This window comes from Poromitra crassiceps (genome assembly GCF_964638095.1).
Source record: "Poromitra crassiceps genome assembly, chromosome: 13".
NCBI classification, from domain to species: domain Eukaryota; kingdom Metazoa; phylum Chordata; class Actinopteri; order Beryciformes; family Melamphaidae; genus Poromitra; species Poromitra crassiceps.
The window spans coordinates 3,929,763-3,944,943 of record NC_139644.1 but is presented as its reverse complement, the minus strand read 5'-3'; the positions used below and the strand labels follow the sequence as shown (position 1 = coordinate 3,944,943).

General features: G+C 39.4%; 1 protein-coding gene across 1 annotated transcript in view; it reads left to right on the top strand.

The window, feature by feature from the left end:
* The window catches only part of LOC310788288 (polyserase-2-like), a 26,118-nt gene extending 15,462 nt beyond the window's left edge, over window positions 1–10,656 (top strand). The window contains exons 7-10 of the mRNA XM_083649841.1: window positions 5,386–5,557; window positions 7,279–7,532; window positions 8,603–8,703; window positions 9,470–10,656. Coding sequence (XP_083505967.1) covers window positions 5,386–5,557; window positions 7,279–7,532; window positions 8,603–8,703; window positions 9,470–9,793 — 851 coding nt within the window. The 3' untranslated portion in view covers window positions 9,794–10,656. The remainder of the gene's footprint in view (window positions 1–5,385; window positions 5,558–7,278; window positions 7,533–8,602; window positions 8,704–9,469) is intronic.
* Window positions 10,657–15,181: the final 4,525 nt, after the last annotated feature.

Genomic DNA, 15,181 nt, shown 5'->3' with positions numbered 1-15,181 from the left:
CAACTCAAATAAAAGCACTTTTAACAACTTTGGTTATGTTTAGCAAGTAAAATAACTTGGTTACGGTTAGGATTATGGTTTGGGTTAGGCTTATAATAATGTAAAAAAAAGACATTATAAAACATTTAATTTGACTCACGGTTGAAATGTAGACTTTGGAAACTTCGGAAATTTGGAAACATGACTGGGACTTGAACTTGACAAGTGTCCATCCCCCCCGACCACAACACCTTTACTGCCCACCGTGCTATTTCAATAGCAGACTCTATGACGTGTATAACGCTGATATATACGTATCTATTTCAATAGCAGACTCTATGACGTGTATAACGCTGATACACACATATCTATTTCAATAGCGGACTCTATGACGTGTATAACGCTGATATACACGTATCTATTTCAATAGCAGACTCTATGACGTGTATAACGCTGATACACACGTATCTATTTCAATAGCAGACTCTATGACGTGTATAACGCTGATACACACGTATCTATTTCAATAGCAGACTCTATGACGTGTATAACGCTGATACACACTTATCTATTTCAATAGCAGACTCTATGACGTGTATAACGCTGATACACACGTATCTATTTCAATAGCAGACTCTATGACGTGTATAACGCTGATACACACGTATCTATTTCAATAGCGGACTCTATGACGTGTATAACGTTGATACACACTTATCTATTTCAATAGCAGACTCTATGACGTGTATAACGTTGATACACACTTATCTATTTCAATAGCAGACTCTATGACGTGTATAACGCTGATACACACTTATCTATTTCAATAGCAGACTCTATGACGTGTATAACGTTGATACACACGTATCTATTTCAATAGCAGACTCTATGATGTGTATAACGTTGATACACACTTATCTATTTCAATAGCAGACTCTATGACGTGTATAACGCTGATACACACGTATCTATTTCAATAGCAGACTCTATGACGTGTATAACGTTGATACACACGTATCTATTTCAATAGCAGACTCTATGACGTGTATAACGCTGATACACACGTATCTATTTCAATAGCGGACTCTATGACGTGTATAACGCTGATACACACTTATCTATTTCAATAGCAGACTCTATGACGTGTATAACGCTGATACACACGTATCTATTTCAATAGCAGACTCTATGACGTGTATAACGTTGATACACACGTATCTATTTCAATAGCAGACTCTATGACGTGTATAACGTTGATATACACGTATCTATTTCAATAGCAGACTCTATGACGTGTATAACGCTGATACACACATATCTATTTCAATAGCGGACTCTATGACGTGTATAACGCTGATACACACTTATCTATTTCAATAGCAGACTCTATGACGTGTATAACGCTGATACACACGTATCTATTTCAATAGCGGACTCTATGACGTGTATAACGCTGATACACACGTATCTATTTCAATAGCAGACTCTATGACGTGTATAACGCTGATATATACGTATCTATTTCAATAGCAGACTCTATGACGTGTATAACGCTGATACACACGTATCTATTTCAATAGCAGACTCTATGACGTGTATAACGCTGATATACACGTATCTATTTCAATAGCAGACTCTATGACGTGTATAACGCTGATACACACGTATCTATTTCAATAGCGGACACTATGACGTGTATAACGCTGATACACACGTATATATTTCAATAGCAGACTCTATGATGTGTAACGTTGATATACACGTATCTATTTCAATAGCAGACTCTATGACGTGTATAACGCTGATACACACGTATCTATTTCAATAGCGGACACTATGACGTGTATAACGCTGATACACACGTATCTATTTCAATAGCAGACTCTATGACGTGTATAACGCTGATACACACATATCTATTTCAATAGCGGACTCTATGACGTGTATAACGCTGATACACACTTATCTATTTCAATAGCAGACTCTATGACGTGTATAACGCTGATACACACGTATCTATTTCAATAGCGGACTCTATGACGTGTATAACGCTGATACACACGTATCTATTTCAATAGCAGACTCTATGACGTGTATAACGCTGATACACACGTATCTATTTCAATAGCAGACTCTATGACGTGTATAACGCTGATATACACGTATCTATTTCAATAGCAGACTCTATGACGTGTATAACGCTGATACACACGTATCTATTTCAATAGCAGACTCTATGACGTGTATAACGCTGATACACACGTATCTATTTCAATAGCGGACACTATGACGTGTATAACGCTGATACACACGTATATATTTCAATAGCAGACTCTATGACGTGTATAACGCTGATACACACATATCTATTTCAATAGCGGACACTATGACGTGTATAACGCTGATACACACATATATATTTCAATAGCAGACTCTATGACGTGTATAACGCTGATACACACATATCTATTTCAATAGCGGACACTATGACGTGTATAACGCTGATACACACGTATATATTTCAATAGCAGACTCTATGACGTGTATAACGCTGATACACACATATATATTTCAATAGCGGACTCTATGACGTGTATAACGCTGATATACACGTATCTATTTCAATAGCAGACTCTATGACGTGTAACGTTGATATACACGTATCTATTTCAATAGCAGACTCTATGACGTGTATAACGTTGATACACACGTATCTATTTCAATAGCGGACTCTATGACGTGTATAACGCTGATATACACATATCTATTTCAATAGCAGACTCTATGACGTGTAACGTTGATATACACGTATCTATTTCAATAGCAGACTCTATGACGTGTATAACGTTGATACACACGTATCTATTTCAATAGCGGACTCTATGACGTGTATAACGCTGATATACACATATCTATTTCAATAGCAGACTCTATGACGTGTAACGTTGATATACACGTATCTATTTCAATAGCAGACTCTATGACGTGTATAACGCTGATATACACATATCTATTTCAATAGCGGACTCTATGACGTGTATAACGCTGATATACACATATCTATTTCAATAGCAGACTCTATGACGTGTAACGTTGATATACACGTATCTATTTCAATAGCAGACTCTATGACGTGTATAACGCTGATATACACATATCTATTTCAATAGCAGACTCTATGACGTGTATAACGCTGATATACACGTATCTATTTCAATAGCAGACTCTATGACGTGTATAACGTTGTTATACACATATCTATTTCAATAGCAGACTCTATGACGTGTATAACGCTGATATACACATATCTATTTCAATAGCAGACTCTATGACGTGTAACGTTGATATACACGTATCTATTTCAATAGCAGACTCTATGACGTGTATAATGTTGATATACAGTACACGTATCTATTTCAATAGCAGACTCTATGACGTGTATAACGCTGATATACACGTATCTATTTTAATAGCAGACTCTATGACGTGTATAACGCTGATATACACGTATCTATTTCAATAGCAGACTCTATGACGTGTATAACGTTGATACACACGTATCTATTTCAATAGCGGACTCTATGACGTGTATAACGCTGATATACACATATCTATTTCAATAGCAGACTCTATGACGTGTAACGTTGATATACACGTATCTATTTCAATAGCAGACTCTATGACGTGTATAACGTTGATACACACGTATCTATTTCAATAGCGGACTCTATGACGTGTATAACGCTGATATACACATATCTATTTCAATAGCAGACTCTATGACGTGTAACGTTGATATACACGTATCTATTTCAATAGCAGACTCTATGACGTGTATAACGCTGATATACACATATCTATTTCAATAGCGGACTCTATGACGTGTATAACGCTGATATACACATATCTATTTCAATAGCAGACTCTATGACGTGTAACGTTGATATACACGTATCTATTTCAATAGCAGACTCTATGACGTGTATAACGCTGATATACACATATCTATTTCAATAGCAGACTCTATGACGTGTATAACGCTGATATACACATATCTATTTCAATAGCAGACTCTATGACGTGTATAACGCTGATATACACGTATCTATTTCAATAGCAGACTCTATGACGTGTATAACGCTGATATACACATATCTATTTCAATAGCAGACTCTATGACGTGTATAACGCTGATATACACGTATCTATTTCAATAGCAGACTCTATGACGTGTATAACGTTGTTATACACATATCTATTTCAATAGCAGACTCTATGACGTGTATAACGCTGATATACACATATCTATTTCAATAGCAGACTCTATGACGTGTAACGTTGATATACACGTATCTATTTCAATAGCAGACTCTATGACGTGTATAATGTTGATATACAGTACACGTATCTATTTCAATAGCAGACTCTATGACGTGTATAACGCTGATATACACGTATCTATTTTAATAGCAGACTCTATGACGTGTATAACGCTGATACACACGTATCTATTTCAATAGCAGACTCTATGACGTGTATAACGTTGATACACACGTATCTATTTCAATAGCGGACTCTATGACGTGTATAACGCTGATACACACTTATCTATTTCAATAGCAGACTCTATGACGTGTATAACGCTGATACACACGTATCTATTTCAATAGCGGACTCTATGACGTGTATAACGCTGATACACACGTATCTATTTCAATAGCAGACTCTATGACGTGTATAACGCTGATATATACGTATCTATTTCAATAGCAGACTCTATGACGTGTATAACGCTGATACACACGTATCTATTTCAATAGCAGACTCTATGACGTGTATAACGCTGATATACACGTATCTATTTCAATAGCAGACTCTATGACGTGTATAACGCTGATACACACGTATCTATTTCAATAGCGGACACTATGACGTGTATAACGCTGATACACACGTATATATTTCAATAGCAGACTCTATGATGTGTAACGTTGATATACACGTATCTATTTCAATAGCAGACTCTATGACGTGTATAACGCTGATACACACGTATCTATTTCAATAGCGGACACTATGACGTGTATAACGCTGATACACACGTATATATTTCAATAGCAGACTCTATGACGTGTAATGTTGATATACACGTATCTATTTCAATAGCAGACTCTATGACGTGTAACGTTGATATACACGTATCTAGAAATGTGATATGCAACGTCTTTTTGGTTCAGAAACGTGTGATTCTACATATCTGTGGATTGCAGAAACGTACAATGGAGACGTTTTATTCTGGCGACCAGACTGCTCGTACCACGTCATGAAAGTAATTCTTGTAAAACCTCCAAAGAAAAGAATGGAGGTTTAAATCTTTCATTGCCCATCTTCTCGCTTGCTTTTCAGCTGTGTTCTGTGGCAACGCCCCTTTGAACTCACGTATTGGTGGAGGAAGTTTGGTGGCCACAGCGGGCGTGTGGCCGTGGATGGCCAGCTTACAGAAGAATGGAAGTCATGTGTGTGGGGGCACTCTGGTGGCAGTGGACTATGTTCTCAGCAGTGCCAGCTGCTTCTCAAGGTAACTAAAATACAGAAGGTAATGACAGACATGGCATTATTCTCCGCAGTCATTACAGTACATTCTAGAAGTGCAGACGGAGAGCGGCGCGCAGACGTCCGCCAAGGCCAATCCTCCAGTCTGCTATGATATCCACTTTTGTGAGTCGGGTCAGAACCCTGACGCACTCACATGCCCCCAGCCACTCCCCCTACCCACCCCAACTCTCTACAACCTTCCTTTCCCTAGCTATGGCCCCTAGCCCCACTCCTGACCTGACCACGCCCTCACCACCCACACCCCCTAGCCACTCCCGCTACCCACCCCTCGAACCCTGACTCTCTACGACCTTCCTATCCCTATAGACTCTCTAAGACCTTCCTATCCCTATAGACTCTCTATGACCTTCCTATCCCTATCCACCTTATTTTTGAATGCCCCACTGTAAAAAAGAAGCGTGGGTACAAGGTCCGGTTTAACGTGACTCATTGTTGCCGCTTGCCATTTCCTTTGTTATACTCTGGCTGCAGACCCGAATTATAAACCGGAAGCTGGAGTCCGTTATAAAAGTTATAAATATAGTCACGTTATAAACAACTAACCAACGCTGGAGGTCCGTATGGAAACTCGAAATGTGTGTTACTCGAAATGGTTAAAAGTTAAATCAATTTGGTGGCGTTTTACTGCCATGTAACATAGCTAGCTAGCCGCTAACATTAGCCACAGTTAGGAGCCGACTACCCACAATGCATTACGTTATCCCAGCACCCGAACGACACGGCTGTAGAGCAGAATGACTCTGCTGTAAAAGGGTAAAATCCTCATAGACGTTTTTTTTGTCAGGGGCTGGGGGGTTATCTAAATTGGTTACACCGGAAATAGAACCCATACTTAACGTAAGGCAAAATGGCCGCCAAAAATAAGGTGGATAGACTCTCTACGACCTTCCTATCCCTATAGACTCTCTATGACCTTCCTATCCCTATAGACTCCACAACCTTCCTATCCCTATAGACTCTCTACGACCTTCCTATCCCTATAGACTCTCTATGACCTTCCTATCCCTATAGACTCTCTACGACCTTCCTATCCCTATAGACTCTCTACGACCTTCCTATCCCTATAGACTCCACAACCTTCCTATCCCTATAGACTCTCTACGACCTTCCTATCCCTATAGACTCTCTACGACCTTCCTATCCCTATAGACTCTCTATGACCTTCCTATCCCTATAGACTCTCTACGACCTTCCTATCCCTATAGACTCTCTACGACCTTCCTATCCCTATAGACTCCACAACCTTCCTATCCCTATAGACTCTCTACGACCTTCCTATCCCTATAGACTCTCTATGACCTTCCTATCCCTATGACCTTCCTATCCCTATAGCATTTCTGTAATCCTGCTATCAAACAGATGGATACAAAACAAACGTCCCCGAAAACATAAACCTCCTTGGCAGAGGCAATAATCACTGGAGTGGACAGCGATATGAATCCCGTGCAAATAAGTCTTTTAATAAGAATTTAATAATAATAATATCTGTCAGGTGTTCACCGCCTCCACTTACCATCATATTACTGAGGCCATACTCTATTGCTCTTTTCAAAGTTCAAGTGAAACCGCTAAGTTACAAGTCTTCTAGGACTTTTTGAAAGACCTTCGACCTCTATATCAAAGTTTTTTGAGTTTTTTCAATAGGTGGAGCGCCCCTCACTTGGTTCATTTTATCTCCCCCAGTTCACCCAATGTCTCTGAATGGACTGTCATCTTGGGTCGTTTGAAGCAAAATGGATCCAACGCAAACGAAGTGATATTTAATGTGTCAAACATCACTATAAGCAACCTGACCGGGACCAATGTAGCAGTTCTGCAACTGAGCACCAGGCCCACCTTGTCCAACTACATCCAGCCCATCTGCCTGGACACTGGAGTCACCTTCATGACGGGCTCCACATGCTGGGTCACTGGCTGGGGGGCGGGAGAAGGAGGAGGTGAGTCCAGAACCTGCTCTGAGGCAGTGCCACTCTCGAGGTAGTCATAGACTAGCACATCAATGAGTCCAGAAGACCTGGACGATAGCACTTGTATTGTTCGTGTAGAAGTGGGATTTTTGGATGGGAATTTTGGTTAAATGCATGAAATAAGGTCTGTGGTTAACAAAATTTTATGAAACAGCAAAGTTTGTGTTCAGCAAGATAATGAGGACCACTTTCATGATTTTTGAAACCTATTATTAAAGTGTTTTCTTAACGTGACTTTCAGAAAATGCTTCAAAAGTCATAAAAGTGGTCCTCATTTGTGAAGAATAATCACAACATATTACCAGCCTTCTGTTTCAATAAATGTATCCCATCTTTCAAGATATTTTTCACATCATCATGCAATATAATATATTGCATAGCTTACTGATGATATATCCTTCCAAAATAAAACGTTTACCCTCTAAATCTTCTAAAATAATTAACTTTCAATGAATCTGCATCAGCAGATTTAAAAAATAAATATTTTTCCTAGCAAAATAATATGTTAATACTGCTGGTTTATGTAACATCACCAAATATCACAAAGGAAAAATCAGATCCAAGAAATGTTTAACTACAACTCCAATCTAGATTAAGGCAAAAATGGAATTGTGAGTAGCCTATGGTGTAGCCTACAGTACATCACATGGTGTAGCCTACATCACATGTGCTATAATGCAGTGCAGCCTCTTCTATATGTGACATGTGTGTCCATCCGTCCATTTGTAGCACGGAGGGAGCCATAGGGATAGGTCATAGAGAGTTGGGGTTCGAGGGGTGGGTAGGGGGAGTGGATAGGGGGATGTGGGAGGAGGAAAGGAAGGGCCTAGGGAAAAGCGGCCATAGCTATAGGACCTGCATCACTTACTGCAACACCTGTGTGTGTGGGTGTGTGTGTGTGTGTGTGTGTGTGTGTGTGTGTGTGTGTTTTCATACCTTCTTGTGAAAGGTTTTTGTCACCAATAATTTGGGAGATGATGTCTGCAATCTGGTTCTGGTTCACTTCTAACCACTTACCTTCTGTTTCCTCCTGTCCACAGAGGAGGAGGTTCTGCAGGAGTTCCAGACCTCCGTGGTGAACTGCACTGGGAATGCATCATCGAGCGACAACATCTGTACAGGAGCTGTGACACTGCAGCAGGTAGCTACAAAGTGTTCTACCACCTCTAAATGTTGGGAGAACTGCTTCGACTTAGGTAGCTAGTGTTCACACCCACGCGCCGTCCATTAGTTCATCAGCCCAACATGAGGGTGCAATTGTGGCATCATTGCACGGCGCTGTCATATTGGCATGGAGGTTTCTTTCTAATGTGGCATTTTATTGCTTTTATTGCCCGCTGACAATGACGTACCGATATTGTGCATGCCTGCTGTAAACATAACTCCATGTATATCGTACTATGTTATAATAGAACTACGGTGGGGTGGGAGGGGAGGGTACAGGTCACCATATGGGTGGGAGGGGAGGGTACAGGTCAGATATGGGTGGGAGGGGAGGGTACAGGTCAGATATGGGTGGGAGGGAGGGAAGGAGGGCCTTATTTTTTCTTCTGGCCCTAGCGGGGGACCATTTGATTCTTTGTGTCTGTCATTGCAATGTCGATTGCTTTTCTTCTTTGAAATAAGACAATTGATAACAAATATACGAGTGTTCCACAACTTTCATTAGCTATACTAGATTCCTAGTGTGCTGACGCAGCTCGCGAGCTTCACTCACCGTGAACCCCTCACCTTATTATAGTAGTGAGATGTTCAATCAGAAATGGTCTGGTTTTGCAAAAAAAATAAAAAAAATAAATTGGTCTTAGTCTAGAAGGAAGCATTATAAAAGGTCTTAAAAAGCTTTCTGAAACTTGCTGATATGCTGTTCATGCAAAGACACCAACCTTGTCTGTTCTTCTATTCAGGGCGATGCTGGAGGTCCTCTGATGTGTAAGCAGGGGGACTCTTGGACCCAGGCAGCGGTCTTAACAGTGGACAGCACCAGTCAAAACAGCAGTCAAACAAGAGCTTCGACCATGGTCTTCACCAGAACCAGCCGCTTCCAGTCCTTCCTCACACAGACAGTGGGGGGGCTGTTGTCTGCAGCTCCCACTTCCACCGCCAGCACCGCGGCCGCCACCGCCACTGCCGCAGCCACCGCCACCACCAGCAGCGGGAATTCTCCGCTTCACACTCCCTCCTTCTGCTTCCTTGTCTCCTCCGTGAGCCTCCTCCTGTCCTTCCTATAGGACCTATCAGTGCCATTCCATCTGTTTGACATTGTGGACGGTATCCCAGTTTTATGAACTAAAACCACAATATCACGATTACTGCAACCAAACAATGTTCCAAAAGCATAACGTTTGTAACGTTTGTTAGGCATATTTGCGACTGTTACATTATTATCCACACAAGACGGTAACGTTATTGGATGAATTAGCGGGCCTTCTGGGTGGTAAATTGATTAGCTATGTTAGCTAGAAACATGATATGCAACATATTTTTGTTCAGAATCGTGATATTGTAGCGGTGGATTGCAGAAACATACAATACCAACATTTTATTCTGTGGAGCAGGCTGGAGAAAACACTTTAGCGTGGTGTTATATGAAGGAGTACTGTACAGTAATGCTCTGTAATGATGACATAGCTAAATGATGACCCTAACTAAACCCTAAAACACATGTTTTCAGCTTTAAACCCATGCATATGTCTTTTGAGTAGTGTTACATTTGATAGTAACACACTGTATAATCTTCATGCAGCGAGAGTGCCCTCTAGGGGTTGAAACCCCCTTTTGCAGTTGGGTCTGCCAAGAGGATGATCTTGGGTTCCGCTGACGTCGGGGAGAAGAGGCAGGTCTGCCAGAATTCGGTATTTAGCTCCCCTTTAAGGTACACACGGTCCTATGTCACCTGTAAATACTCCTGCTGCACTATAAATGGAAAATTAGTTGGTTTTAATTATAAGTTTTCCTTAACTTCTTAGTATCGTCATGAAATAAAACTGTAAATCTGTAAATAATAATATATACAGTATGTGAAAGCGTATGACGAGTTTCCCACTTGCCACTTTGTTTGGTTGATTCCATTAAATAGTTGGTTATACTGTGACCCAACGTGTTCTGCCTTCCACTTTGATTTCTGTGATGTAATCATGAATTAAGTACTGAATGGCTCTGCCAGCCTTTAAAATCTGTGCTGAGCTGCAGTAGGGGAGACCAATTGTATGTATGTGTGTGTGTGTGTGTGTGTGTGTGTGTGTGTGTGTGTGTGTGTGTGTGTGTGTGTGTGTGTGCGCGTGCGTGCGTGCGTGTGTGTGTGTGTGTGTGTGTGTGTGTGTGTGTATGTATGTACTATGTAGGCTATGTATGTATATATGTATGCATTATGTAAAAGGGTTAAGTCTCTCAAAATCATCTTGAACTATTTGGGTAATATGTTTATGTAGGTAATAAGGTTTATGTAACTTGTATCTGTGTTCTACATAAAGGTCATTAAATGTTCCTATCAGAGGCATGTTCTCCAGGTACCAGAGTAGAAATGCAAAGCTGTTTTGAACTCTGGTTTGTTGATGTATGATCAACCTGCTTTGAACACCTGTTGGACCAGCCTGACCTCCAACTGGATACGAGCCACGACGTTGTTTGTCCTGTGGAGGCAGTATCCTTCTCCGTTTCCCCCAGTGTTTCCTTCACATTTATTCACTATCAGCATTGGTCAGCATTACATGTTCCGCCTGGATGGCAAAAAACACAAGCAGTATAGACCAAATCACCGTGATGTCACCATGTAAACAACATTACTTCCGCGTACCACTTTGGGAAGGCGGCAGGTTTAAATGTGCGTGTTGTCAAATAAATGCTGTCAAACCCTCTCGTTGTTTTCGGCCGACTACTTTCAATTTAAATGTTCAAACGGTTGTTAAACATGCTTGTCCGACGTATCTAGGGACAGTTTCTTCTCGCAGGCCACGAGACTCCTTAACATACACAAATAGTGTAGTAGCTGTACTGTACCGCACTGTAGCTGCTACCACTACTGTATGTATGTCTAATGTTTAATTGTATGTTTAATTATGCTATTTGCACCTGTACGTCAAATACGTCAAATTTAAAATGTTTAAGTACGTCTAAAGTATGCACATGACATGTGCACCTATGTGCAGTGAATATGCCACTGTCTCTGACTTGTCTTATCACTCTACTGCCTTATTGCTTGTTGTGTCTCTTGTTGTTTTTGCACTCATATGCCCTGTTATATTTGTACTATGTTGTAAACGGAGTCCACAGCACAAGAATTTCACACGTGATACTTGTACTACGGAGTGACAATAAAAATCTTGAATCTTGAATCTTGAATTGAATCTAGCCATTCTTCTGTGTTTGTTTTATGTAGTGTTAGCTAGCTAATAATGTTTGTTTACAACTGTCAAACTCGCTGTTTTTTGCAGACTCATTAACGACAGAGCTACTGACGCCACGTTAATTTAAGCTTCAAGTCTAGTCTGGTCTGGTCTGGTCCAACAGGTAAATTAGCTAGTCTGGTCTCCACTAACGTTAGTGAAAGTGTTGTTATGAATGATATTAAACAACAACACAACACGAACGAACCATTTTTGTCTTCTTTGTCTGTTTTTGTCTTCAACACGTCAGTTTGTGCCATTCACTGCCATTATGATGTGTGGACCCCAGGGGTAACCGGAAGTAAATGTAAACATCCCAGCTGATTTGGTCTATACAAATAGGCTGTCAAGGAACTACATGGTAGCACTTTACATTGCAGCTTATGCCTACCCCACACTACAGGATTTTCAAATCCTGTAGTGTGGGGTAGGCATAAGTAACAACATGATAATATGGGTAATAGTGTGATAAGTAGCCTATAGCTACTTATCTACTTAGCTACTTATTTTATCTAGCATCTTGTCATCCTCTACCGGCTCGCCTCAGGGCTGTGTCTTATCCGCCTTTCTCTATATTCTCTACACCAACGACTGTCGTGGCCTTTTTAACAACAGATTCATCACTAAGCAGGCTGACGATTCTGTCATCGTCAGCCTGCTTAGTGATGATGAGGACGGCCACGGGCAGGTTATCGATGATTTCTTGTCCTGGTGTAATGATGCCTTCTTGCAGATCAATGTCTCGAAAACAAAAGAAATCTGCATTGACTATAGATGTTCCCCTCCTACACCTCAGAACAGTGTTTTTAATGGTCAGAATGTGGATCTTGTCACCAGTTATAAATCTCTCGGCACGATAATTGACAACAAGCTGAAATTCGACCTTAACTCTGACATGTTGTGTAAAAAAGGTCAGCAACGTCTACACTGCCTGAGGAAACTTGAAAAGTTCCAAATCGATAAGACTCTGATGAAACTGTTTTATAGTGCCTACATCGAGTCAGTCATTTCCTTCTCCATTGCCTGTTGGTATGGTAACCTGTGTATCAAGGATAAGAATTCCCTCGGAACAGTATGTACAGAGAATTTATTAAATATAGATGTAAAGATAAAGAAACTAAATATAAAAGATATACAAACAAATTAATAGATATCATTAGAAAAAGTAAAAAGGAGTTTTATGATAATAAATTAGAAATTAATAAAAATAACATTAAGGGAACATGGGATATACTAAATAAAATTATCACAAACAAAACCACTAGCACTAGCTACCCCAGTCATTTTATTGACAATGGAAAAGTTGTCAGTGACATGAATGAAGTAGCAGAAGGTTTCAATGAATTCTTTGTTTCAGTGGGCCCAAAACTGGCGGAGTTGATAACACCGCCAGTAGAGGGCAGTGCAGCGCAATTCTATAGTAACAGAAACTCAGCAACAATATTCCTGAAAAAAGTGGATGAAAAAGAGATTATTGAACTTGTTAATAAATTCAAAAACAAAAAATCCACAGATTGGAACGGGATAGACATGTCTCTAGTTAAGGAAGTAATAGCGGCCATTGTAGTGCCTCTAACCCATATTTGTAATTTATCTTTTCAATTGGGCTGCTTCCCTGAAAAAATGAAAATAGCGAAAGTAATACCATTGTTCAAGGCTGGTAATAAAAAATTATATACCAATTATAGACCGGTTTCACTTTTATCTCAATTTTCAAAGATTCTTGAAAAACTTTTTGTTGCCAGACTGGACAGCTTTATTGATAAGCACAAATTATTAATTGATTGTCAATATGGGTTTAGAGAAAGTAGATCAACCTCGATGGCCTTGATGGAGCTTATGGAAGAACTTTCAAGTGCAGTAGATAATAAAAAGTTTGCTGTGGGGATTTTCATAGACCTGAAGAAGGCATTCGATACCCTAGATCATAACATTCTGTTGGAGAAAATGGAAAGGTTTGGAATCAGAGGGGTGGGACTGGAATGGCTGAAGAGCTATATCAGTTACAGGAGTCAGTTTGTGCAGGTGGCAGATGCCATGTCCAAACCTGCTGACATTATGTGTGGTGTACCACAGGGTTCCATAGTTGGTCCAAAATTATTTATTATGTATATAAATGATATTTGTAATGTGTCCGATATTTTGAAATACGTAATTTTTGCTGATGACACCAATATTTTCTACTCAGATGTCTGTTTACAGAGGTTAAGAAGGTGACAGTAGAACTAGAAAAACTTAAAATGTGGTTTGATGTTAATAAGTTATCTTTGAATTTAAATAAAACTAAGTTTATGATTTTTGGTAATCGCAAAACACATTTAATAACTCAGGTAGGTTTAAGGATAGGAGGGGTTGATTTAGAAAGAGTATACGAAAACACTTTTCTGGGGGTAGTAATAGACCATAAATTCAGTTGGAAATCCCAAGTGAACAAGGTAAGATCTAAAATCTCCAGAAACATCGGGGTTTTGAACAAAGTAAGACACTTCCTTAACTGCAGATCCATGATCACTCTTTATTCTACGTTGATTTTACCTTATTTAACTTACTGTGTTGAGATCTGGGGTAATGCTTGCAAAACCACACTACAGTCAGTTTGTACAGTACAGAAAAGAGCAATACGAATAGTGAATAATGTTGGTTTCTATGATCACACTAATTCATTATTTATAAAGTCAAAAACATTCAAATTCATGGACTTGGTGGATCAAAAAACAGCTTTGATTGTGTACAAAGCCAGAAAGGGAGTGCTCCCATCCAACATACAAATAATGTTCAAAGAAAGAGAGGGGGGTTATGCCCTCAGATGCGAACAAAATTGGAAACAACCCTTCTGTAACACAGCCATGAAAAGCAAGTGCATATCTGTCTGTGGTGTGAAGTTGTGGAACGCTTTGCCGGAAGAATTAAAATCAAGTAAGAATGTGTTGATCTTTAAAAAAAGGTATAAGGACATGATGATGGAAAATTACAGTCTAGTTCCCAGGTAACTGAATGATGTAGGGGACAAAGAGAAAAATAATAATAATAATAATAATAATAATAATAATAATAATAATAATAATAATAATAATAATAATAATAATAATAAATAAAAAAGTGTATAAGTATATATATATATATATATATAGGTATATGTATATATATATAATAATAATAATAATAAAACGATTATAAAATGTATGAATATGCATGTATGGATTGTGTTTGTTTTGTTATTTGCTACTCACTGGT